The sequence below is a fragment of the Ixodes scapularis genome, unplaced genomic scaffold (genome assembly GCF_016920785.2).
Source record: "Ixodes scapularis isolate PalLabHiFi unplaced genomic scaffold, ASM1692078v2 PGA_scaffold1__304_contigs__length_218370807, whole genome shotgun sequence".
In the NCBI taxonomy this organism is placed as follows: domain Eukaryota; kingdom Metazoa; phylum Arthropoda; class Arachnida; order Ixodida; family Ixodidae; genus Ixodes; species Ixodes scapularis.
The window spans coordinates 28,715,367-28,743,304 of NW_024609846.1; the positions used below are offsets into that span (position 1 = coordinate 28,715,367).

General features: G+C 45.4%; 1 protein-coding gene across 1 annotated transcript; it reads right to left on the reverse strand.

The window, feature by feature from the left end:
* Positions 1-468: 468 nt before the first annotated feature.
* Positions 469-27,907, reverse strand: LOC8023531 (ras-related protein Rab-35). The gene is made up of 7 exons (XM_002401756.5): positions 27,731-27,907; positions 19,909-19,959; positions 18,072-18,195; positions 17,126-17,250; positions 13,654-13,778; positions 2,312-2,482; positions 469-1,226 (listed from the first exon to the last, which is right to left on the reverse strand). The coding sequence occupies exons 1-6, from the start codon at positions 27,780-27,782 to the stop codon at positions 2,360-2,362; spliced, it is 600 nt and encodes a 199-aa protein (XP_002401800.1). The 5' UTR covers positions 27,783-27,907; the 3' UTR covers positions 469-1,226; positions 2,312-2,359.
* Between the last annotated feature and the right edge of the window lie 31 nt (positions 27,908-27,938).

The window sequence follows — 27,938 nt, forward strand, 5'->3', positions numbered from 1 at the left end:
AAACCCAACAAAAAATGACAGCCAATGGGGCATTGTACAATCTATTACCTGCCACAAAAAAAAAAAAAAAGTGTCCATGCTTTTTAGGGTGTGTTGCTTGATTTGTGCAATCTAGTTACTAAAATTTTCCAGAGAAGCGAAACTCCCAAGCTTCGTTTCAAAACATTGTCGCGGCACCGCAATCAACGGCCTCAAAATGGACGCTCTGTGCAATTAAATCGGAGCAAGCAGAGGTGCCAGAGCCTGCCTGCCAGAGGTGAGGTGCATGATCTAGTAAATTTGCAGACCACGTGCTATTCATTCGAAAAGCTCCAGCAAAGACTAGCACATCTTTTGACCGGCCACCACACAAGATGTTACAGAGTGTGGTATAGTCTGGGAGCATGCAATGGCCTGCAATTGCTTGGCAGGAATGACCAACAGCAGGGCAGGCATTCCCTCAGAACAGCAGCAAGCTTCAATCTCGTATGAAAGTGCCATACATACTTTAATAATCTTATACTGATAGACGCTATGCTCATCAAAACATAGCAGTAAAATTTATACACCGAGCAATAGCAAATAATTCGTAATAATACATAACACAGACGATGGGCGTGATGAAGAGCGCGGTGTGGAACGTTAAAAAAAAAACGCAAACGCCGTCGGCAGCGGAGCGGCACACAATGAGAGCGCTCGAATAAGCCCGAGCAGACCATAATTCGTCCCCCCAACTTCGCCCGTACCGACACTGGCATCCATTCCTATGTACAGAGAGTAGCGGGCAGTAGTGACTACCGCCCATTTTTTTCGAAATTCCGTCAATGCAAAAACAAGCGCGGCGCTAACTACGGAGTTATATCCAAAATAAACGTCTGGCCTGCACTCTGCCGACACGTGGCAGAAATGCCTTTGACACACTGCCGACGTGTTGCCGGCGCATCGCCGACCGAGCCGGGTAAAGCCCGTGCGTTGCAGACCTGTAGCCTATATCCTGTGGACGCCGGACAGACAGTTGGCAAGCGCACGATCCAACGGGAGAAAGCGGGTCTTGCATTTGGACCGGGTCAGAACGCCCGTCTTTTGCGTCGGCGTCCTCTGCGTTTGCGCGGCAGAAACCTTCCGTTTGCCAAGACGTAGCCAAAGCTGGAACGCAAGGTAGCTAGCGGGGCGAGGAAAGCCACGGACCGGCCCCCTTGTGCACCCGGCGTCCTCTCCGCGATGCCCCCCTCGAAATGTACAGTTCCCTGAAAAGAGAAGACGCGTAAAGGCTATTAATGGCGATGCTCGGACAACTCATATGAAAAGCCTGAATGACTCCGGGTACAGGGAAGGTTGGAGGGCCATGTGTGAATGCGCAGCAGCTCGGAGCAGGTGGAGCAAAAGTTCCTGCTGCAGGACTCGGGAATCCTGGGTTCAATCCCAACCCATTCTTGTTTCGATTTAAATGAGCATTGTACCGGCATGCGGTTCTGCATCGCTACTGCGTGATACATGTTAAGAGACCCCAGGCTAGTGGTCTTCCTGCACCGACAATATTCCTCATCCACAGCAGAGACACCAGACGCTCACTGGAGCTGACCTCGCGCAGACTGAAGTTTAAACATACACACAAGTACTTGCTCTGAGCACAGGTTACGCTTTACGTCTCTGAAGGGACCACGAAAAGATTATTCTACTGCGGCTTTATGAGGCATAGAGCAGGCATCAGTTCTCATTTATGCATCCTGAAGTTTACGAGAAGTGCATTTATGAGGCTCTCACCGCTTTCTTCCTAAACTGCCCGTTTGTCCTTCAATCCTAACCACCCTGCCTCTTAGTCAAACAAACGAGGGGAGGATTTATAAAGTAAACATTTGACAGAGATCTGTGTGGTCAGAAAAAGGATAAATAAGAACAGAAACTCTAACCAGTTTTAATTTAAAAAAAATGACCGCATTTCCACGTGGTCATTTTTTGAAAGACGTCTACAACACCCTCTAACACTGAATTAGAGTGCGGCTCTTGAAGAGGAGGAGGGAAGGGTGCTGAGGGGAGGGTACACCCCTCCTCCTCCTTCACCTTATCCCCTCCCTCCTCTCCTCCTCATCCTCCTCCTCCATCCCCCTCCCCTCCTCCTCGTCCCCCCTGCATGTTGCATCATGGGAAATGTCCCATCATGCACTGCACAATTACGCCGACGCCGCTCAAGCCAGAAACAAGCGCCTAAAAGCTGTGCTCTAAAAAAAAGCTTACACCTCACGGCCCCTTGGTGCCTCGAAGGAAACGAGAATCCTCCGGTGCATTACAGAACCCGCTTCACTCCCCGGACTGGCAGCGAGGGTGCACCCACCTGACTTTGAGCCCAAGTTCCAAAGGCGCCGGCGGCAGTGCTCCGCCATCAGCAGCACTTTTTCTTCTTCTGGCCTCCGGGCTTTAACCGCAGCTTGTCGTCGGGCACCTGCTGCCTCTCCTTCTGCTCCTTCTTAGACTTGAGCACCATCCGCGTAATGGCGTTGAACATCTGCACCCCAACAAGAGATGCATCTGAAAGAACACTTCAACCACCCCTGGCTTGGGCAAGACAGCGCATGCATACAATGCCTTTTTAGCCGTCAAGTACATTTTACTCCAAGAAGTAACGAAGTACCGTTGCTCATAACTCGCTCAAATACAGTAATCCCTCGTTAGAATGAAATTGCTTTTTTCGAATTGTTGCTTTTATTGAAGTTCAGCGTGGTCCCGACCGAAATGCACGCATTATTAACCAAATTATTTTAAGCATATCAGCAGCCGACCACGCTTATTACGAAGGCCTAGTGCCAAAAACACGCAAGCCTCACAGAGGCGTTTGAAGGCCCTTGCGTTCCCTCCCCCTTCTCCAACGAGGCAAACGGCAAACTGGGAGAACGGAGTAAACGGGTGACAAAGGGCAGAGCGAGCAGAGCTGGCAGAGCACCGCTTCCAATGCCGATGCGCTGACGCAGGGATGTGGGCAGAGCAGCGGGAGCAGAGTCAATGTTCTGACGCTACTTAAAGCACCAGCAGCTGATGCTGTCCGACTCCTGTCGGAATCGGGTCAAGCGAGCGATGGAGCCCAGATCAGATCATCCCTTCGGGAGCCTGCACGGGCGCGCTTGCGGCGCACTACATGCACACGTGCGTCGTATGGGAGGTTGGGAGTGTTTATCGAAAGTCGCTTAGATCTGAGAGGTTGACAAAAGCGGCCGGCCCAAGTCCGAAATCGCCAACGAATTCGACATTCCAGCATCGGCTGTTCGACACTGTCCACCATGTTGAAATGCTATTAAAACAGCGCAAAAAAAGACAAAGGACCAGTGGAAGGAGAACACTGACACAGCAATGACTTACAACTGAAAAATTTACTTGTGCACAGTACAGCAAGTAAACATAAAAAGAACCGGATAGACACAAAAAAAACAATCAACCCGATAACACACCCCTTCCCCATCATATGCCGACACATGTCTACACATACTTGCCAGACTTCCCAATAAAATCAACCTCGTCACTTGTTGGGGCTATGGACAGCACACTTACACAACTGCCCACGTCATAGCTAGCAATAAAAAAGGCCTCGTCAATTTCCCTGGCAGACTTGCTTCTGTGCCACGCTGAAATCTTAAAAAGACACCAACACACCAAAATCCTCTTTTTTTTTTTTTATTTTTTTTATCCGAAACGATTGAAAACGATGCCTGGACATTACCCTCAAAATTCGGAAGTTGGGAATTCAGTATTTGTGAAGTAAAAAAAAAACAATTTCCAAATGCTGAATTTGAAGTTCCCGTGCAATCCGCGCCAGTGCAGCGACGTCCAATATTTAGCAGTCCTGCGAGTCGAGTTTTTTTCACGCCTCCACCCCAAACCGTCGTTGCTGACGCGACCAAAGCATTGTGTTCGCCGTCGTCGCACCAACAACCGGTTTCCTCCGTTTGTGCTGTGCTGTTAATCGCTGCGAGCAGACGACGCTTGACTTTCGAGTTTGAAGTTCTTTTAGGGCCCTTTCGGCGATATCAAATTTTTTTTAAATGGTGTGAAGTCGAAGAGAACCACAGGGGACTTTTATCAGGGTTCGCACAGAATTTTCGATGTGAAATTCAAGGACTTTTCAAGGATTTCAAGGGCAACAGAAGACAAAATTTACGGAAGGTTCGCAGAAATTTATTTACTGGCAGGAGTTAAGAAATAAGCTCCTTTTTGGCAAGAATTTCTCGTTCTACAGCAGCAAAAGCTGCTTCCTTTTCTTTTACTGTTCGGCAAATACTATTGGCCTTGGCCAAAAGTGTCGTCATTCTTCGCCTCAGCATCTTCTGAGAAGCAATCCAGCAACTCGAGCAGGCACCTCAGAGCTTTCTGGAGTTTCAACTTCCTCTCATGCATTTCCTCCAGCTCCATTTCAACTGCTTTTCTCTTCAAAATTTTCTGCTCACTGGCTGCTTTTTTCTGGCGCTCTTTTAAGTATGCAGCGTACTTCTGCCTTGCTGGGCATTCACAGGACTTCTTCAACAGTGGAATATTGAGCAGGCCACCATGGTTTTTGATAGAGTTGCAGATGAACCATTGAGAAACATATAAAATCTATGCCAACACACTCACAGGCTTACCAACAAAATCCTCAATACACTCAACACAAAGCCACGTTGCCAGACGACGCGGCCCCATTTACGCGTTTGTTGGGGGATTTTCAAGGATAACAAGGATTGTTAAACTTTTAAGGCTATTTAAGGTCCCTGAAAAGGCTTTTAACGAAATCCCGGGTATTCAAGGAGCTGTACAAACCATGTTTTATGAGCGACGCGAGGGGCCACGTCTCGCCGGTTCTGCGTGAAAGGCTGCCCCGGCGGAGTCACAACCGAAACTATGATACACAGATACACCCAGTTGTTTTGACCGTTTGATGATTTCCTTTACGAAGTCTGAGACGTTGTATTGGCACCTAAAAAAGAGAAGTTCGTCCAATTTCCCGATTATCCGATCATCCTCAGTGTTATGTGTGTTAAGCACTGCCATGGTTTTCGAAGGACAATAAAAAGCTAGGAGGCGACATCTTTCTAGACTCTGTTTTCGGTACTTAAATACGAAGGCCGTAGTGCGTTTGCAATTGCGTTAAAAAACATGTTTAATGAATGCCGTTATTGAATATTACAGAAATGTCGCTTACAAAGCTTCTAAATTTCATGACATTTGACGTCACAAATCAAAAGAAGCGAGGAGGTGAGGAGTGGGAGCAAATTCCAAAAATAAAAAGGTGCGCGAGCGCATAAGAAAATCTTTTGCATTGCGGTATTTTTTTGCATGTCTATGACTACAACTTCCATTGTTTTAGACAATAAAAAAAATATGACCTTTGGGGTGTCAGTGACCCTTTAATGTCATCAAATAGCGGAGAACATGTACATCTATCACAATGGACCGCAAGGTGGCCAGACAGGGACGAGCACAAGGAGTGTGTTCCCTCGCCCTGACATTCCCGTCTGTTCGACGTGCACTCTGCCACAGGACAGGGGGATCAGGTACACCACCCCACAGGCGACATACCGGTTTTAATGGTTGACTTCACACTGCGCTCCCGAGCGTCCACCTGGATTAACAGCTGCACACAGTAGCGACAACTTGGATAGTGCCGAAAACACTACTGGTACGTTGTACCTGCTGGGAACTTTCTTAATACTGTGGGACACCTAGTGAACATACGGCAAGATCACAGGTCTTAAAGTTAGTCTTTGTCTTGCCACAGAACAAAACAGCCCTCTAAACAACTTGACCAAAGATTCCACAACACTCACGACAACTCCCAGAGGGAAGTCAGCATCTGCATCAAAAAACTGTCGCCCCAACTATGATGGTACGACTTCAACAAGGAGGTGCGGAGACTACCAGACACTGCAATGGCTCTCTCTACAAGCTTGGAGCGTGAGGAATCATACGTAGGCTCATAGGACCAACACATATGGGAGGGCTCACACTGAAGATTGAGGTCCAAAAATTGTAGGGAACCCTCAGTCAGGCTCTCGCACTTGAACTTTAGGCCTGGAGAACATTTCGTGAACATATGCAACATTGAGGAAGCCCCAGTTTCGCCCTCCGAGTTTTCGCTGGATTTCAGCACAATCAGGTAGTCATTGACATACCCAAGCACTTTGACCACCCACTCATCCAAGCTCTCAGCAAGTGCCTTATCGCACTTTGCTAAATAAATGCCACTGAGGACAGGTGCAACGTTTGACCCAATACATATATTTCTCTTCTGCACAAAAGTATCACTTTTAAAGGTAACAAACGTGGACATGAGGTAAAAACGCAGTAACTTAAGGAAGGAATTACTCGCAACACCAGAGAAACTCGAGAAGGCCACAGACCCGCACATGTCAATGCGCTCCTCCGTGGAACGCAAGAGCTCGTAATGGGGAATGGAATAAAACATATCCTCCACATCAAACGACACCAAGTCACACGACCCAGGGTTATCTTCCTGGAGATATTTAACTAAGGCCTTAGAGTTGCGCACAACAAAAGGGTCGTCATGCGTATGTGATGACAGGTGGCACTGCAGAAAACATGACACATGCACCTGCCAGGAACCTTTCGGGGTGACAGAGGCTCTCAATGGCATCAACTCCTTGTGAGTCTTTAATTAAAGTGGAGAACACCTCCAGACTAAGAGCTTTTGTCGCTGACACAGACTTTCTAAGCGAATCTAGCCCCATGTCACCACAAAGTTGCACAGCACGTGCCTTAACCTTTTTTAAATCAACCCTCAAGAGGGGCCTAAAATTCTTCATTGCCTCTCTGGCCTTCTCAAAGAACAGCCCCTAGGTACCATGACAAAAAACCCCTCTTTATCAGATACCAGTTAACAGTGAGTCATTAAAAAGAGACACAGCTGCCCCCAACCCCCTTCAAAAGCCCTCCCGCACATTCAAGGATTCCCTATTTTCCGAGGTCGTTTTTCGTGACACTTGTTGCACCAGGGCCAGCACCTCCGGAGACCTGACCAACGGCTCGGTAACATACTTGGGACTCTTCTTCAAAATGTTCACGACCGCAGCAGGAGCACCACCCAAGAATGCAATGTTGCCTTTCCACTATTTTACAGAACAAGCAAGGCATACTGGAAGGGTTCGAGAAGTTCCTCATGCAGGAGAAAGCGAGCCTGCAACCCGAACTTGAAAGATAGCGAACTGTGTCGCTCACGTCGGATTTTCTCTCGCGAGCATGCTTGCCGAGCTGGCGCACGATTTCCATAGCTGCAACGATCGCTACAGGGGTGTGTGAAAACCTGTTGGCAAGGCAAACAGGGATAACTTTGATTCGTTCGTGCTTGTAGATGCAGACGTTCCCGTTGTTGCTCCTGCCACAAATACTGCGATAGTAGACCTTGCGTGCCGTCAGGGTAAACCCGAAGCAATGTCGGAGATGCACCTCAGGAAACGTCGACGACTGCGGAGACGCAAAACATCCTACGGCTGCTTCGAAACAAAGTGGAGTGCAGCGGCGGTGACAGTGTTCTTGCAATGCTTGAAGCATGGTTTTTTTTACGTTTACCAACTCGCCCAGCTTACTACTTTACTACAGCTTATGCCTGGAGCAGTTCGACGAGAACTGATACCCGGATAAAATTATCGGCAAACTCTACTTAATTATTTTTTTACTCAGTAAAGCTGTCGCGAGATGTTCACAATCAAGGTTTGTTTGATTAAATATACGGTCAAAGTGTTCCGCAGTGTTCCCGTCCACCTTCAAGGCATGGTGGCACTGCTTTTTTGGCTCTATCGCTTTTGTCGAATTACCACTTATATAAACAATTTTTGCCGTCCTGTTGACCTCGTTATAGCGAGGGATTACTGTAGTCACTGGGCATTCTTTAGTTTACCGTAAAAGTAATGCATAAATTTTATCATTACTTTCTAAACTGAGCCGACCGGCTTTTCAACCGGCAACCGACATCAAGCCACAAGATGTAGATGAGGTACAAACGGCTAGACAGGTTGTTCAAAAGCTAGGAGCTTACGAATAATATGCAGTGCAAAGCCAGGGCTCTCAATCAAGGTGTAGACATCCCCTTAGCCAACTTGAGCAAATGCCAAGCTATTCCTCCCTTCTCCATTTGCCTTCCCCTCCCCTTCCCTCCTTCTTCTTCCCCCCCCTCCCTCCCTCCCTCCCTCCCTCCCTCCCTCCCTCCCTCCCTCCCTCCCTCCCTCCCTCCCTCCCTCCCTCCCACACACACACACACAATTGGAATTTTAGCAATAAAGCAGCTCACAAGCCTACATGCTTTGCCAACTAGGAGAAACCTGATACAAAGTTACTCCACTTGACAATCAAGTAAAGGAGCTTGGCTCAACAGGGACCTCGAGCTCCACTGAACTGCCAGGAACAGCCCACAGGGCCCAGCAAATATAGTTTTACAACCAGCCAAGGTCACGAGAAATGCTCGTGTAAAATATTCTACCGTATAGCAATGCACATGGTTAAAACTTAATATGGTACACTTGTACAATACTTCGGAACTCATTAGGGCCAAACATAGAATGAAGTCCATCATTTGTACTAACTCTAAGAAAGCAGTATTTTGAAGTGTCGTCAACCGTGAATTTTGTTATTTGAACTTTATTTGTGCGGCACTAACATGCACTCCAGGTAAAATCCACATCCCTTATTTCTGTATCAAGGTATGGATCCAGAACTAGCCACAATGGCTAAGAATCAAGATGCAGTGATGGAAGCGACATTTGACCTTTTGTAGCAGGTCTTTTAGCAGGTGAAATATTGGTTTGGTGCAGCCAGTGATGCATTCAGAGCAGATGCCAACATCTGTTAGCATATCAATTGAAAATAAGACAGTGATTGCATCGCTAAATGAGTTCATCCTTGATAATGATTAAGGGTTCCTCTTTGATACTGGACGATGACGCAATCTCCAGTGTATAAGTCAGTTTTTTCCAAACATTTTTCTAGGTGAGTCTTATACAACGATGTGACTTGTATGCATCTATTTTTTCCCACAGTGAGACTTTTTTTTTTTTGGTGCCGCGCGCTATCTTTTGTAGAGTCCCGTAACTACGTAGCCATAGGTGGTGTTGCCCCTCCAGGAGGCACTGCTGTCACCGCACTCTTCTACACTTTCCATAACTGACTCGGAAAGCAAGAAATTTTACGGTTTCCCCAAAGTGAATCAATGTGGTAGGCAGGACAGTGAAAATAAAGCTTTTACAGCATGTGATTGACGTTGCCTAATTCAGCCATGGTTCCATATTCTTCTGCTTCAGTCCAGTGACACCGAAAGGCAAGTGGGCTATTACCTCGTTGGCTGGTATACACGCATTACAGAAAATTTTCTCGTGTCTTGGTTTCCGTTTGATGAGCAGTTTTTACCTGCCATGCTCCAGCCGTGTTGCTACGTATAAAAGCAAGGATTGTGGCCAGCCAATCTTTCAGCGATACCGAAAAAAGCGTGTCAAGATTTATCTATCTGCCTACGCGTTTGTGCTCGCGTCATCTCCGCAAATTGGCCTAGGCTGGGCCTAGTGGCCCAAAGCTCGATTCACAAATGTCTGGCACAATAAACCTACGTTTGCTCAAAATTTTCTCGCGAGTTGAAACGTCAAAGTTGTTGCACACCAAATGGTATGTGTGAACTAGCCGATTGTGCGAAACCCTGGTTTTGCGATACAAATGTGCGTAAAACGAAAAAAACTCGTCACGTAAACCATGCAAAGAGGTGAGACTTATACAAAGGTGCGACTCGTATACCAACTTTTCTGCGAAAACGGCTCAATAATAAAGAAGTGCGACTTACCATATTTACGCGATTCTAAGCACCCCCCCCCCCCCTCAACTCCCGTCATCCAGTCAGAACGGTAAAAAAATAGCACCCCTTTTTTTTAGCGCGATTCAAAATCCAAGCACGGCGCGCCACTGTCCCTCAGTGGAAGGGGAGACCGCGATCGCCGAGCTGTTGGCAATGTTGATCGCTGGAAATAAGTTTCAACGTCACTGGATAGATGGCGACACATGAATCGCGCACTCGCGCGGACGCGAGCCGCGCGAACGGACGAGCTTGCTTGTTCTTTTTCCTTTTCTCCTCGAGGAGCGTCAACTGCGTCGGCGAGCCATCTTTGCTTTGTTTCGGCGGCTTTTGATCACTCTTTGATCAGTCTCGCGTCAGCATGAATGCGAGAAGAACTTCATATAAGTTCAAGTTCAAGACAATAGTTATCTCGTTTGCGGAGGAGAATGGCAATCGCAGCGCTGCTCAGAATTTTGGCGTGGACAGGTCCTGCGTGATTCGATGGAGAAAGCAGCAGGAGCTGATTTTCAAGAGTGCGTCATGGTCAAGTCCTTCAAGAAGTGTAGTATAACGAACAGTCTTGATGGATCTGAGGACGACCTCTAGTCGGATATGGAGGGCGACCGAAGCAGCCGCAGCTCGGACGGATGCACCGAGGACTCGTCGTCGAGTGAGAGTGATTGAGTGAAACGTGCTGCATGGCGTGCTGTGAGCTGTGCCGGCAAGTAGAGTGACAATCTCCCGTATTTGTTGTACCAGGCCAGATCTGAGATGAAGCATGCAATACAAATGGAGTCGCTCCGCCTCCGGATCTCTAGTTGAACATGACCACTCCTCCGGGATCGACGGATGCCCTCCCACCATTCTCACCTGCCCCAGGAATGCAATTCCCGTTGTCCTAGATCTCAAAGCACATGTTCTCGCAATCGCGGCACTAACCATACGTGCTCAACGTACGAACGGTAGGAATCATGGCTCAGGAGCTTCTTGCAAAGATTGCCAGTAGTGCGGCAAAACCTTCTTTTCTCCTTCATGAAGAATGAACCGGCAGTCGAGCCAACTGGTAAGCAGGCACTGATTGCATGCATACAATCCTCGTCGTCGCTGCTACTCGAGCCGCTGCTGCTGGAGGAGCTGCTTGAGCAACTTGGCGACCAACTGTCATCAAGCAGCAGCAGCAGTAAAGCAGGCAGGATTTTACGAGCGGCCATTACAGGTTCTTCCAAGGCGAGATGCCCAGTTGGAAAGGAAGTCTGGCTACGCTGGCTTCAGGCCGAATCCACCGAAATTGGCGGAGTAGTTTTTCCCGGATTCAGATCAAGATCCGGAGTGGGTGCTGATCCAAAACGACGAGTGGAACACGTCCGTCTCGTTAATGATCACCCAGTGAAATAGGGGTGCCCTAGAAAAGTAGATCCTGGCACACTCCAAAACAGCCAGTGGAATTTGCCATAACATACCTGCCCAGTTTGAAAAAACCAAATCCAGGAGATTTTCTAAGCCGAGGGGAGGGAGGGGGAGGGTGTTTAAAGAATTCCTGACAATGAATTTACATGAGTTTGCTTCATTACATCTGTACTGCACTGCTCATATTAGTAAGATACAGCTGGGCTTCGCTATCATTGCTGCCGTCTGTTGCGACAGCAAAAACTCCTTGTTTAAGTGCGGGGAGGAGGGTAATCTGCATTTTCCGGAAGATTTTCCTATCAACCAAACCATTGTACGAAATGATCAGAATTCGGGAGTCTCCCGGGTAATACACGGGAGTTGGCCGGTATGATCCAATATGATAAACTGCAAAACAAACGCCCGCAAGTATTATGAAAGCATACACTTGTGCTATAAAAGTACATACCACTGTTCTTTAGTAGCATTGGAACCAGAGTGAAGTCAAAGTTTGCGGCACTTTCGGTCGACAGCTGCACGGAAACAACTTTGACTACCGTATTTATTAAAAATTGAGCCGCATTTGTTGTTGTTTTTTTTTTGTTTCTTTTTTTAATTCAGAGATAAACCTACAATCAAGATTAAAGAAAGTAGACCTGTAAGAGTACTGCAGTGGTGGAACTAATGAATGGCCACTTGTGGCAGCTCTTGTAGCAGGAAAAATGGGGTTTTGTAGCATAGATTCTGGCTTTTGTAGCAGGCGATTTTGGATCTTCATCCTATTAAATGTGGTGCAAAAATTACTGGAAGCTTTGCAGTTCCTTGAAGTTCTATTAAAAAGATAAAGAATGAAAATCACACATGCTATAATAGTTAGTAGCAAATTAAAAACAAAATTTAGCAAAAGTCCACGATTTATTCACACAACAGCAACTAAAATTCTTGATGAAAAACCATGATACATTGAAATGTACAAAAGGTAAAGACAACGTCTTGCAGATATGTTCTGTTTTCACTTTTTCTTCTTTTAAAAAGATTCCAGGTTTGCGAGAGCTTCGGAGAGCTTCGTATGTCCTTCCTTTAAAAGGGTTGACCGCTCTGAATATCAGAGAGGAACTTTGCCTCCATACCCTTGGCAAATAGTAGTAGCTCAGAATTGCTCAGCATCTTTTCGGCCACCTTAATTTCATCCCGCAGTTGCACTTCTTGCCTCTCTTTGCTTGGTCCATCAGAATCATGTTTTGCTTTTTTTGCTCGTGGCTCCACCAATGCTTCTGATTCTAGCCGCTGCAGTTGTTGCCTGTACGATCCCTTCACTTCTCTGATCAGACAGCCGGATTGCAACCATACCTCTCTGAAAACGACATAGCCCTAAGGCCATTGATGCTAGCCATTGAAAGACTGGCTCGCTCTCACAGCATGCGTCGTTTCTCACTAAAACCTCTCCCCACATCAGCATTGCCACGCGAGAGGCACAGAAGGGCTTTCACAAGTGCTCCTAGCAAAGGGTGCTTGAGGGCCCCATCCACCAACCTCAGTTCAAAGATCTTCTTTCTGCCAAAAGTCATCCAGTCTTCCAGAAGGACTATGGTCTACCCTTTCAGTCGTGATAAGACTGAACTCGTTGATCAAAGACAAAGGCTTTTATCGAAATCCTAGGTATTGAAGGACCTGTACAAACCCTGTTCCATCGACTAAACCCATAGAGTGCAGGAAACATCCCATGACCTGCGTTTTTAGTATGTATGTGAATACTCATGGTTGTATGTGTTTGAGCCTTCAGCTGTGCTCTGACCTAAGACAAAAGCTATATGGTGAGCAGAGATGCTGTAAAATACATATTTGTACCCTTTTCCTTCCCTCCTACCTCTCTACATATTTAGGTCGACCAACAATAAAATACTATATTTATTTTGGCTTCGCTTAAAAAGAAAATGAATTTTACACGAAAAAAACAACTTTTTTAGAGCAATATTGACGGTGCAAGACGCGATTTAGTCAGTAGTCACCTTGTTTCCACTTGTTTTTTTTCTCAGCATTTCGGGCGCATGGAGGAGAGGTGGATCAACTTGGCCATCAGATTGAGGTAGAAAGAGTGTATGACCATTCCGTGACGTCATGGACTATGGACTATGCAAGCAGAATTTCAAATAAATCCTACCGCCAATATTGCTCTAAACATTTTTTTTATTTTAGCGTAAAATTTATTTTTGACACGAGTGTCCCCAACCACACTGTTAAAAACACAAACACTTTTTTTTTCTTTTTAGGTTTTTTTTAAGCCATTCTCGGCGCAGATGTGGCACAATTCTTAGCAAAACTGGCACTTTGACTCGAGATGTAGCAGACCTTCGTTCATAACGCAATTTGGCGCAAATGGCCCAGCACTTCCAACACTGCAGATGAAATATGCGGTGCTTTTGATGTTTACAAAAGATAAATGGAGAGTGATCGGTTGATCCCACATAAAAAGCAAAGGCGGGGTGCCGACCCACCTCTTCGACGTTAATGTTCTCCTTGGCGCTGGTCTCGAACAGCTGGATGCCCATCTGGTCAGCAAAGCGCTGGGCGTCTTCTGTCAGCACCACTTTTCGACTTGGGTCGTCATTCTTGTTGCCCACTGGGAAGGACAACCAAGTGGCAGACGCTCCCATCCAGCTTCACGTCAGACGCAACAACCAACCACTGTCTGCTCTGAACGCGACGCAGAAGCAGTGATCCGTAAGAGCATGTTACTCTTAAAAAGTAGTTATGTTACATTACCGGGGTTGAAATGTAACAAAGGTACATCTTCCCATTCACATCTAGTTTCAGTTATTCAGATAGAGTAACTAAGAAGCGTTCCAATTACACTGAGGTGTGATGCAACTACCGATGAACACCCGTTTCCAACACGGATGACATATTGGCAGTCACACCTTGATCCAATATTCTCCAAATAACTTCAATGTTAAGTTAAAGGTACAGTTACATCAATTTCATTGCCACTGAGGAGGTATACTTAATTACTGAAATATGAACTAATTAGGATAATAGCGGTACTTTTATTTAGTCCTTTTACAGCTCTGCGCAAGAGAAAAGAGTCGGTACTGCCGCAGCTAATACAATATGGCTTGCTACTCTGCTTTCTCAGAGTCATTTAACGGATACTATTCGTTGGAAAGTTTGGTAAGCTTAGAAAAGAAAGGCGGAAGAGACAAAGCCTCACTTTTCCCCCGCAACTATGAGCTGTTTTTGACAAAACGTTTGAACGGCACAATAGACCATATGCAAAAAGAAAAGCACCATCTAGAGCACTCGTGTTCAATCATCAAATTTCCGCCGTATTGGGGGAAGTCGCCCGGGAGACGATTTCGCCGGGAGACAATGGTCCCGGCAAAGTGGGAGTCTTAGATCTAAAATATGGTCACGTGTTGCAAGTCCAGACCCTTCACAGTGAATGGTCTTTGATAAAGCCCATTCACTGACCTGGATGGCCCATTTCACTGCTTGGTTGACGAGTCTTGCAACCTCGTTCCTGACAATCCCTTTTCCAGAATTTCGTGCCCGTCTTTCTTTTCATCTTTGAACCAAAACTAAAAAAGTGAAAGCCGTTTACCACTCCCTGTAACGCCGAATTGGAGCGCAGCTCTTGAGGAGGAGGAGGGGAGGGTACTGAGGGCCACATGTTCTCGGGGGGGGGGGGGGGGGGGTCACGTGACCCCCCCCGAGGGCACGTGACCTTGGTGGGGTCACGTGGGGGCAAACACGTGCCCCCCTCAGAGGTCACGTGACCTCGGGGTGTCACGTGACTCCCCGGGTCACGTGACCAAAATTTTTCCGCTAGATTTACCGGGGAAATTTTTTCCGCTAGATTTAGCGGGGAAATTTTTCCGCTAGATTTAGCGGGGAAATTTTTTCCGCTAGATTTAGCGGGGAAATTTTTTCCGCTAGATTTAGCGGGGAAATTTTTTCCGCTAGATTTAGCGGGGAAATTTTTCCGCTAAATTTAGCGGGGAAATTTTTTCCGCTAGATTTTTCCGCTAGATTTAGCGGGGAAATATTTTCCGCTAGATTTAGCGGGGAAATTTTTCCGCTAGATTTAGCGGGGAAATTTTTTCTGCTAGATTTAGCGGGGAAATTTTTTCCGCTAGATTTAGCGGGGATATTTTTTTCGCAAGATTTAGCGGGGAAATTTTTCCGCTAGATTTAGCGGGAAAATTTTTCCGCTAGATTTAGCGGGAAAATTTTTCCGCTAGGTTTAGCGGGGAAATTTACCCATAATGCACCGCGCGGTTACGCCGACGGCGACGGCGACGCCGCTCAAGCCGGAAACAGGCGCCTAAGAGCTGCGCTCTAAAAGCAACCCACCGAGCGCACAAAAGCATTGTTCAAATATTGTGCAAACCAAGTTAAATGCAGATGTGCCCCGTCCACAGTTGAAAGACGCAAAAACTCCCCAATATGGTGGCTCCAAATGGCACGATAATGATAGCTGACAAGAATTTTGCATATGGCCTATTATTATTATATCAAATCCTATCCAATTTTTATCCACGGTGATAATATTGCAGTACAACCTCAGTGTATCAATTATTGTCTCACCAACCAAAGCTTTCCAGCTCTGCACCGAAGTAATGTCACGTTAGTATAAAAGCACGTACGAAGCAAAATGAAGCGGGGTAATAGACGAAGGCAGAAGCCCCCAGGAGCTTAAAGGGATACTACAACGAAATTTCGGCGCTCATTTTTGGTCTATATGTGTTCAAAAAAGCAGTATCACATTGAATATACCAATATCTTGTTAAAAAAGTCACAAAAAGGAATTTTAAAACGAATTAAACAATTAGCAAAGAGCACCTGGTGGATGTCGCTAACACCTCGCTTGTAATGCCCGTCTAGGAACCTTGACAGCTAGTGACGGAGGTTGTCTCGTCTCCGGCCACGACGAGAGAAGGGGGGCAGGAGGAACTCCCCTCTTCCCGAGAATGCCTTTTGTGCGTCGCAGAAGTCGCTATTGTCCCCCTACAAAATTAAAGAAGATTAACCCGTCCCTCAAAATTCACACAAAAACAGCCGCTTCGGTGGCCGAAACGACTAGGCCATCCTCTCGACGTCAGCCTCATCGTAGCTTTGCTCGTCTTGAGACAACCTACGTTACGATTGCGTTGGATGTCACGTGGTCTCCGCTGGGCCTTCTCTGAGCGCTTGCCAGAGTGGGCCGTTTATAACGAAAAATACAGCTACCAGGCTCAAAATACAAACGTGCGATGGTCATTTACGGATATTGTGGATCATATTCGACCTATTTTTGAACACGACGGGAATACTTCAAATTTCGTTGAAGTATCCCTTTAAATTATAAGGTGTTTTCATTTTTTTTTTTTTTTTTCTCTTTCTGAATGGGCATTGGGATTTGGCGACTCTTTGCAACTGAAATGTGTGCCAGTAATTGTGCACTCGGTGCCAAGGTACTAAGTGGCACTACCGTTGATCACACAGTCTTTTCTGCAGGTGAAGCAACAGTGTATTTAATCTGAAACACTGATGTTTCATAGGCCCCAGATAAAAGAAAGAATGCTGTCTTTAGCACATAAACAATTAATCAAAACTATCACACAACCCCACCCCCCAAAAAAAAAAATTTAATGCACCTTAACTGTTAGTTTACGAATCTGCCTCTGGAGTTTAGATTTAATTCTTTGCTCAAAGTTGTACTCTTCTTGTATACAAAAAAAATCAGAAAAGCTACAAGCTCGATGGTGCTGTAGTCAGTGACAGGTTGAGAGTTTAGGGGAAGCTCCTCTTACCCCTTTAACAGAGTGAACGCTTAAGAGGAGGTCGCTTCTCTCCAGCGTTTTATCTGCTGAAGTCGAAGGAGGTGGGAGAAGCTTCCCCAAAACAGTCACCGACCATAGCAGGCTAAGGAACGGCCAACCAAACTAGGTCGTGCCATGGGCAGCTAAGGGGCCCCTAGGGCCGGCTCACCGAGGATCCTGTTGACCACGTCGCAGTTCTGTTCGATCTCGTGCAGCCAGCGCTTGACATTGGCAAAGGACTCTCCGTTGGTGACGTCATAAACCACCACCACCCCGTGGGTGCCCCGGTAGTACCTGGACACAAGGTCAAAGGGCACGCGTCATGGACGGCCTATGCAAAACACAGTTTCATCTTTTTCCCTCTCAACGGTTGGCCCAAATAAGCCTGACTCACTACAAGATAGAATGCTAAAATCAACCTTCCACGCTGGGACACTGCCACTTACCAAGGATGTGGCCAGGTGCTGCGTTTGCTTCGTGAAAACATTCGAGGAAAAACTCAACTGAATCAAAATTTGCAAATAAAATATACATTTTTTTTGCCGTGGATTGACGCCGCATTACGCCCTTTTCGTGACAAGGTGAAGAAACTTCGTGGCGGGCTAATGCTTGATTTAACGAAAACAAGAAAAGGAAAAACAAAAAAATATTTAGATATCACCCCGATTCCCCGCTATGCTCGGTCGAACGCTGCAACAGTCCGCAGGAATGCCTTTTGACTTCAATTAAAAAAAGGTGGGCTAAACTCCACCAATCTGTAAGAAAAATTCTGGCTTTTATTCCTAGCATTTTATTGACGGGGTTTCCCTCTGCATGTTTGCGAGAATGAATGTACCACCTTGCTGCACCTTTATGGTAAATCACAGTACTACAGTTGCACATGTTTCAAAGAAAATTTTTCAATTTATTCGAAGTATATCACATTTATTAGGCCTGGGCAGTAGTCTGTCCCCAGAATGTATGAAACCGATCTTTCGCAATCTCCTCCAAGAGACCAATGTTTGCAATTTACTCAAAGTGGGCCGGACGGGTTAGACCGACGGGCGAATTAAATGGGTGCCTCGCAGCCATCCGCTGGGGCCCCCACAAGGGGATGGCAAGAGAGTGCCACTCACGTGGAAGTGATGGTTCGGAAGCGCTCCTGGCCCGCAGTGTCCCAGATCTGCAGCTTGACCCGCTCGCCGTCCACTTCCAAGGTGCGGATCTTGAAGTCCACCCCTATCGTGGTGATGTAGTTCCCTGCGGGGAGCAGAACCAAGGACCCTCAGGCTCCCGACACTTTAAGCACTGATCCACACATTGGCAACTGCTTACGACCATCTGCCTGGAAACCTCTTGTATACGACGAGAGAACACACTGCTGCCATCTATGGCTGGAACAGACGCGGCTATATTTCCAATTCTTTTCACACATCATTCTTTCTTTCTTGGCTCGAGAAACATTTGACAAACCGTTTCTCAGAAGGTAGCACGTACATTTGATCTCACAAATGCCACAAAACCTTCGCTCTAGTGAAATGCAGTTACGGGGTGCGAGGTTCTTGTGATCTCTCTTCCCCGATGGCCGTGATAACGGCCATGGGTCTAAACGCTCGGCCTCCGCTGTGAGCTTCAACCTGTTTCGTGAAGTGGAGGAGAGGTCTTGGAGGGTCTTCCGTTCCCCCCCTCAGATGTGGCTCACAACCGATAGGTGAGGAGGTTTTGCCTCATCTTTTTCCGCTTTTGGGAAGGGGACTCGCCCGGCAACCGCGAAAGGGATAGGAAATGTTCTGGCGACTTCTCAGACACTTCCCCGACCTTGGCTCTCCGGAACCCCGTGCCTGGCAGGCAAGGACCTTTTATTACCTTACCTTTTCTTACCTTGCCGGCGCAAATTTTGGATGGGGACATAGTAGTTTGTAAAGAAACTTCTAATAAACGCTCTTGGACTCTGTCCTTACTCTGGTATGTGTGTCTTCTTTCTCCACTATATTCAAGAGTGAGACAAGGTAGCAATCATTGGCACCGCCGTTCATTTGGAATAAACCTTCGCTGTTCCAAGTGAGAAAAAGTTTAATTTCTGTATCCAATCTACAAAATCTGGTGCGCGTAACAATCGAGGTCATGGCGTTTTTTTTTTTTTGTTTTGTTTTTTAGATTTCGAAAAATGGGTGCGCGTTACAATCGAGGGCGCGTTAGGTTCGAGTAAATACGGTAAGCTTAAAAGCCCAATGATGACGCGTCAGACACCGCAGAAAGTTTGATGATGGCAAAAAAAATCTGACGACGCTACAAGTTCTCGGACAAAAACGGATAATTAATTTGACTTGAAACGTATGCAGCGAAGGTAAGAGCTTAAAAGCCAGAAAAAGGTAATCCATTATTTTTGCAGTTGAGAGTCAAAATCAATGCTTCTAATTCATCTTGCAGGAACAGACTTCCAGAATATTGTACCACAAACAACAATGTGGTACAAGTGCAATCTTCATTTTTGGGTGAAGACATAAGAAACAGTACGAGTCATCTTGTGCCGCAGATTCGTGCATCCCCTCAAATGCTGAGGCATATTTTTAATCTAAGCATAACGGTATGTTCGGCCGGTCGCCTTCCGTCGTTCTAATCCTCGGAATCGGATCCGAGATATCTAGGAGCTTCTCCCAGTCCCAGTGAGAGGAACTGCACCAGCCGGCACTTCGAGAGTGCTTCGAAAGAACCAGGCGAATATACCTAAACACCCAACTTGGACCAGCCGAATGCACGGAGACCTCTTAGAGAACTTCGAACGCTGCAACCAGCCGAATATATCGTAAAAAGAATGCACGAAAGGTCACATTGCAGCAAGCAAGCTCAAGTAGCATTTCATTGCAGGCTAGCAAGCAACAGCTGTATGGCGCACTCTTTGCTCTACTCAAAGAGGTCAGCCTTCACGCCGGGAGATGCGGCTGCAAAGGTAAACCAGAGGTCAAAACTCACCTGTGAAGGTATTGTCTGCAAACCGCAACAAGAGACTGCTTTTTCCAACACCTGAAAAAAAAAAAAAAGTCTTACAGAAGAATGAAAAAATTTATATATATATATAAAATATGAGTAACACAAGAATAACGAAAGCAAGTAACTTCAAACATTGAATGCACCAGCTGCAGGTGTGACCAAAGGTATAAACAACGTTCTATTCAGAAACTTCATTTTGTTCCATTCCTCTCAAAACATCATCTTTGCAAGCCAAGACAAAAAAACAAACAAAAAGCTTTGTTTTAAGAGTAGTCTTTTTTTGGGGGGGTTGTTCTAACTGTTGATGGCCGCTGGATACATTAAAGGTCTGAACAACACAATGAACAAAACACAGACTCGGGACAATTAAAATGCAACAATGTTTTGTCGTGTGACCTTGTGTGTGTTGTCCTAGCTTACTAACAGTGATGGGCAAAATATTTGCCAATTCATTAAATTAGTGCCGAACCTCAGAATTTCACAAAGCTGAATTGCTGACAGCCTGGTTGATTGATTAATTTTTCTGGCAACAAATTTATTTAGCCATAATGGTTAAAAAGTGCAAAGGACAATGCACATAATGTGTCTAAAAATTTACAGTGATTGTTAAATAAGCTGTTCTAGGATGATTGTATCAATGTCATTTTCACGCATCTACTTGTAAAATTAGTTGACTTCCGAAAGACGGTTTCGGCATGCTAGTTTAGTTAGTGCTTCGCAACTTCATCGGTGTCGCTGTAGTTTCCCTCTTTGCCGAGTGTCACGTTTGCCACCAGGTTAAGTTATGGTACAGCTGTAAGGGTGCCCATTTTATTATTTGGCACCAGCCATGCATGCAGGTGCGCATTTTACATTTGAAACATTTATCAATCATAGCTTTTGTCATTTGCACAGTCCACTTTATCAACTTCCTGTTTGATATTGGGCTCTTGAAACTAAAACTGGTGACAACTACACTCACAAAAGTTAGTAAAAACAATCATATAAGCATGCATTACCATCTAGTAACCGTGTCATGAATCACACTTTGCATCCCACGCTTTGCAATGCCTACTGGCTATGTAAAAGACTGCCATCAACCATTTTCTCTACCACAATTGGGCATAGGCAGCTTCTATGCGCATGCGTTTTGCTGTTTTCCGAATGTATTCCTTCAAACGTATGGCACGCACGGAACTTTAGCTGAATCGGCCCATCGCTAGTACCTACTTTCATCAGTACGCTTGCACCCTAGCTTTTGTTGATCAGAGGTGATCTGCTAAACTAAATATGAATTGAAGAGCACCAATAACGCTAAGTGTGTTTGAGGTTGAATTGCCTGCACATGAAATGTGCAGGAAGTGGATCTTTCTACCTCATTATTTTTTACATTTGCAACTTAAGGCCGACTAACGCACTTACACTGAGCCCGACTGAGTGCGAGGGTTGCTATGGCAACAGCTGCGTCAACTCCAACAAAATGGGGTAAAAACCGGTTTTGTTGGATATCCAACGTAGCTGTTGCCATAGAAACCCTTGCACTCGGTCGAACTCAACGCAAGTGTGTGAATCACCCTTTACACTTAACACTTGGACACTGTTAAAAAAGATGCAATTACATGGGTTTTTTTTTTAAGCTTTACAGATTTGTCTAAAAAAAGCTGTGAAAGCTACACTTACGCGATTTGTGCAGGTGAGTTATACGGCCAGGGGGACAGTATATGGGGCTATTCATAACAATCAGTCCGCTAAAAGTAAAATTTGTTAATTAACTTTTTTATTACTGAAAATAGTCATATGGTTCCAATTAGAAACTTGCTAAGCATCGTCTAAAACCCTAAAATCAGTCATTTTTAGAAAAACTGAGTGCATGGGAAGTGCGCTAAAGTTACCACTTGTGGAGCAGGTACAAGTCTGGGGCTCTCATAAGAGACGGAAAAATCACGCGGGCTTGTTACTGCAACTACTAGCCTTGTACCTGCTCCATAAATGGTGACTTCAGTGCACTACGACGGTTCTCACGTGCTCAGTCTTTCTGAACATTACTGATTTAGTGGTTTTCAATGACACTCAGCAAGTTTCTAATTAAACCCATATGTCTATTTTCACTAATTAAAAAGTTAATTAACACTTAACTTAATTAGCCAACGGATCATTACAATTAGCCCCTTATTCTATGTCCCCCTGGCCCTATAACTCACCTGCGCAAACCGCATAAGCGTAGCTTTCACAACTTTTTTGTAAAAAACACCTGCAAAGCTTAAAAGAAAAAAAAAACCTGTATATTGGTGTGTGGGAATTGCCAGTGGCATCTTCATACAGCTATTCTTGTTACTGCCTTGCGCAACACAATTGGAGCAGCAACACCTCCCTTCAAACAGGAAGCCGACAACACTTATTCTACTGTTGTGCGCATTCAAAACAATTAGGTTTTATGATGCGAGACAAACTCATTAGAATCATGCAGACCTTTGGCAACACTAATTTAGCTCCAAAGGACAACACCTGCCAAATACCATAGCAGTATCTTACATTATTGAACCAAAGAATGAAACTTAGTGGAGTAAGGTTCAGTAGGTAAGCGACTAAAATAAAGAAATAACAATAAACATATGAACGCATTCCAGTAAAGTGCATGCAATCATTTAACCTATTCTTGCCGTCTATCCTGAGCTGGCCAATCGATCGCTTTATTGATTTGAAACCTCCGTGACTTTTACGGGCCTTATACTATGCATTGTATTCAATTAACTAATAAAGATATTATTCATTCATTATAATGCCTCTGTATGCTTTATATTGTATGTCCTCACCCTCGCATAAAATGCCTGGTAAAAGGGCTGAAAGGGCCTTGAGTAAATTATTTTTAAAACATGCTGCAGGTGCACTTCCACAAACTTAGATTATGCAACACACAGCTTGCAAGCAGCAGAGCACCATCAATGGCGGCACTGTGTAACGTAGATGCGACGATCGAAACGAATATACCAGCATTCTAAACTTGCCAGTTATGACACTACCGAGTGTAAATACGTATGGTGATGTCGGTCGTCCGTTCTCTGGAACTCGAGCAGGCTGCAAGTTTCATCCGTTTTTAAGCCAACTGTTGCTTTTCCCGACTTGAAAGATTGCCCGCACGCTCCAGATGTGCAGTAACCGAGACGTTTATGGAAGCAGCTACTTTAACGGTGGCGAGTCCCCGTTAGAAAATTATTCACCCAAGGGGCACCCCTCCCACTTGCATAATGCAAGAGTACATCTCCATGGCATTTCCAAACTCACTTTCAGTGTCTATTGGCAGCCAGCGGAAAAATATTAAATCCGGGGGGAAAAGGGGGATGAAACAATATATTAAAAATAAAAGGAATCATTCGAGTGATTCCACTAAAAAATCAAGAGCAAGAAAAAAAAAATGTTGAATGTGATTAGCTTAAAATGAATCCTACCAGCCTAATTGAAAATTTAGTTATCCACATTTTCTTTTAGCTATGAGCACAGGCTATGTCCTTTACAAGTCTCTTGTATCAATTATTACTGCAGAAGCTTTTGTTTACAATCTTAATAAAAATTAAGAAGTATTTCCTAAGTCTGTTGTACCAATTATTACTGCAGAAGCTTTTGTTTACAATCTTAATAAAAATTAAAAAGCACTGTCTGTTGTATCAATTATTACTGCAGAAGTTTTTGTTTACAATCATAACAAAAATTAAAAAGCACTGTCTGTTGTATCAATTATTACTGCAGAAGTTTTTGTTTACAATCATAACAAAAATTAAAAAGTATTTCCTTTCATAAAAGTTGCTCTCGCAAAAATTATAGATGCTAATGTGTAAACATGGTGTAGTATCACTTCATTCAAGCACCAGAGGCTTCATCTGTGTGAACACTCTTTCTTGCTGCATAAAAACCCGCCTAAAAAACAAAATTGGGCAAAAAAGAAATGCACGTTTTCATATGAAAAGAGGAACTCTAACACCTGCCCTCAAGGCCAAACAGAACCGAATTTTGGTTTCAATAACATCATAACAGAGTGCGCTTAGAATAAAGAATATTTCGCAATTGTTCTTGCAATCTCACGCACTGACTTGCCGCAAAATACCCGGGGAGCGCCTAGCCCAATATCACCGAGAACTGGGCTAATCCAGACATGGGCACTTGTCCGGTAAAGTCAGGCACTTAACATATAATTTACAGAATTCCAAAGTTTGGAAAATGTTAATAGTGAGTGCTTGAACAAAGCGGGCGCTTCCGCTGTATTTTACCGTATTTCCCGCAATTTTTATCAGTCTCCCCGCTACAACTGAAAAGGAGTGTATTTCACAATGCCGTTGGAAGAAAGCAGCAGAGGCAGTTTACCCGAAAAAGTAAAATGAGCACGAACGTGAAACGAGAGAACCAATTACCACCTAGGCCCATCACGATACCCATGGTTGCCTTACCATCCCAGCCATCGTCAATCAAAAGAGTTTCGAAAAGTGCTACTGCGAATCTGTCAGCTGCTTGAAACCAAAAACTAGCTGATGTTCGACGGATCACTTGAACATTTCTCAAAGGCCTCCTATTGTACACCTCATGTTTAAAGTCATCTGACCACATAGGCTATATTCAGACAAAAAATTAACATCCTTGTATTGCTACACATCTGAGCCTTTAGTCTAGTAATCCATAGAGTCCAAAAACCTTACTTGTTTGCTTTCCTCCTTGTTTGTAAAGAATCACAAATCGACACACTGAAACTTCCAAATACTGTAAACGACTAAATTTTTGCGAATTTCGCGAATTGCCAACAAACGTGAAAAATGTGTCCCGCGAACGATTCGGCCAATATGTGAACGCTACGGAAGCTACACTCGATTCACAAAAATTAGAACCTGCGAATAATTTCAAATTTTCAGCTTTGGCCCGATTCGCGAAAATTTGAGCCCACAAAAATTAAGTCGTCTACAGTATGTACAAACAACCTAAAAAATTGCAGAGGAGACTTTTCGAAGACATTATTTCTATCGCAATTTCTCCCCGAAAACAAATTAAGGATGCGGGTTTCTTTAAAAAAAAAAAATTTGCAAATATTAAAAAAATCAATGCATTAACAACATAAGTAAAAAGGTTGGCTTACCCAACCACCTTTCTATCGAGGCGCCGTGTGGGCTGAACGTAAAGAAATCTGCATTCTTTGGGAGCAACAGTGTGCCAGCCCCACAGCAGTCGACTAACGAGTCGTGAGCCGGATGCGAACAAAAGGAATGACGACAGCCGCTAGTTCGATTCTTGTCAGGCTCGTCACCCGGCCGGCTTACAAAGAGGGGGAGAGAAAAATACGGGCAAGAAGCCAGAGTGTGGCCAACCTCTTTCCAGAAACGGGAGGACACAATATTCTCACGGACGCCGCCTCCACGGACCCACCGAAATGTGCGAGAAAACACCTTCACCATTCGTGCATTATACTGGAATGGTTGAAATAACTACTAGGTGCGAGGTTAATAGGTTTCAAGCCGAGTATCACCAAAAACATCCGTAGAGAACTGTTTCCAGCATTGGTCGAGCTATCGCACCAGTGTTACATACTTGTGTCCAAAGAAACTACCCATGGTTAAAACGTTAACAGTGTGGCTCACCTAAATTTTGATGAAAAAGAAGGGTCTGGCTGCCAAAGTCACTACCAACAAACACTGAATTCCACCTCTAACTCCGAATGTGTGACATCTTGAACTAACCCTTACTGGTCGAGACACTTCTATACCTCATTTCTTAACCCCCGATACTTATTTTCCTATTTCTCTGTATTAAGTATTCTTCTGCAATTACATTCAGATTAGACTAAAAATATGGATGACATGGTTCCTAACTACAAAGAAAAAAGAAAGCTAGGACAGCACCAAAAGGCAAATAACACAAGTTAGAGAATGAAACAAATGCCACGGAATAAAAACTACAACAGCACCAAACAAGCCCTTGCTTCGTGCTGTTCGCAACAAATCTGTAAACTCTGCTTCCTGTGGCAACAACCTCCCTCCAAACCCTATCGGCGTCCTTTTTTGTCTTGGGCTGCATGCATTATTTTTTTTTTTCGTTGTCAATGTTTTTTGTTCTTTTTTAAGCTGGAATTCATAGATCTAGTCCTCGAGATCAGGCCCATCACAGGTAATCGTTTCGGCACGATAAATGGCCCAAAATACTCCCAAGATGCTAAAACACCTCAAATTCCTCTTGTGCCAGAGCAAGCTCCTGAAAAGCTGTACGAGCAACCAGGTATCTACTGGGCCGGCCATTGGCTAGATGCTCCACTGTGCCAGTGTACCAGTGGTCGACGCATCATAAATAGGGCGATTGGCTTCAACGGGGGAGAGAAGAAACATAACAAACTGACCCCAGGAGAAGGCTTAGGTTGTCACTTTGTACTGACAGCTGCTTAGGGTTCCTTCAATTTCAAACACATTTGCTGGCCACAATTCTTATGCACCTTTTTTCTGGACATAAGCAAAAACGATGTAAACAGTATGAAAAGATCAGGGGTCAGCTTCAACCAATTAAATGTCTCCACCTGCTTGGCAATAATCCTCATTCGAAGCAGATTAGCATCAGGAGCGGGCTTCGCCCCAAAACCAATGACAGACGGTGTGAGCAACCAGGAACACTTTCACGCAGGCTGCTGCCATTGCGAGAGCGAGAAACATTCCTGCTGCCCATAGCGTAACAATGGAGAAAGAAGCAGGTCAGGTGTAAAACACGCCAAACGCCCAGCAAAAAAAAAAAAAGAAAAAAGACAGTAAAAAAAAAAAAATGGGAAAAGCGACAGCGTTGGGGAGAGAGAGAACGGGAGGTAGAAACAAGCAAAACGGTTTTACTCCATTTCGCGAAACAGGCAGACGGGGGTCTGTTGACATGCTTTTGCGGCACGAGGTCTGCCGAGTGGCGCACGGACACGGTCTTTTCTTCGACGCACGCTTTCGTCACAACTGGGATCTGACTCACGTCGAAAGGAAGCCCATATCCCCGTGTTGTGCGCCGTCGCATGACGCAGTGAGGAGGGTGGTGCCGCTCGTCCCGATCGAGTCAGTAAATCTCTCGTCTCTGTTACCTCAAAAAAAAAAAAAAAAAAAAAAAAAAGCGTAATCCGCGCGGACAACACTCCCGAAACGGTACAGGAGAGGGGGGGCTTCAGATTTCGACGAGAAATCGGCAGCATTACGCACGCTTGAGACCGTCTCCGCGTCTCGGCTCGCGAGTCCTTGAAGAGCTCCTCGCGCTAATCACTGCGCGCATTCAAAAGTCATGCCACCTAATTGGTCCCCAAGGAATCTGGCGCCCGTTCATCGGGCCAGTGCGTTTTAGGGCATCGAGTGAACCTCACAGAGCCAGGTAGAGCGAATCGGCGGTCCGCAACGCAACGTCGCTTTCCAAGCCGCTGACAGAAGCGTCATTCACGGCGACAGCTAGGACATGATGAAGTGCCTGTAGACTCTTCGATAAGGAGCACACCGAAACACGGCGCCGAGCAGTATGGCCAAAGCGCGAGCGGGAAGATAAAAATAAAACTGTCCAGGGTTCAATGCAGCAGGACGTGCTCGCTGCGTGCACTCCCGACGTGCTCGCCGACGCTTCTCGGCCCCGAAAACGAGGAAGGGACGCGCTCGGCGAGTTCCACGCTAAGATAATCGTTCCCGGAGTGCCAGTTCAATGAACCAGCGACGTTCGAGTCGTCGCAACTTTGCCCGAAAGCGTCAAAGAATCAGAGAGAACTTTGTTCGCCAGCGCAAATTTTTTTGACAAAACGGTCCCGCCGGGTTAGCAGCGGTTGCGGGGAGGTGCTCGAAAATCTACTCACCGCTGTCTCCGATAATTAGTAATTTAAATAAATGGTCGTACTCCCTAGACATTACTAACACTGGGGCGTCTGAAAGCTTTAAAATAACTATTTCATAAACCAAGCTGCTTCACGGACCAAATGGGCGTACAAGAGAGCCAGCGTTACTCTCCGATAGTGTCGGAAGGAGGCGCCACCGTCGCTTCCGGCTATTGATGGGCTCGGAAAT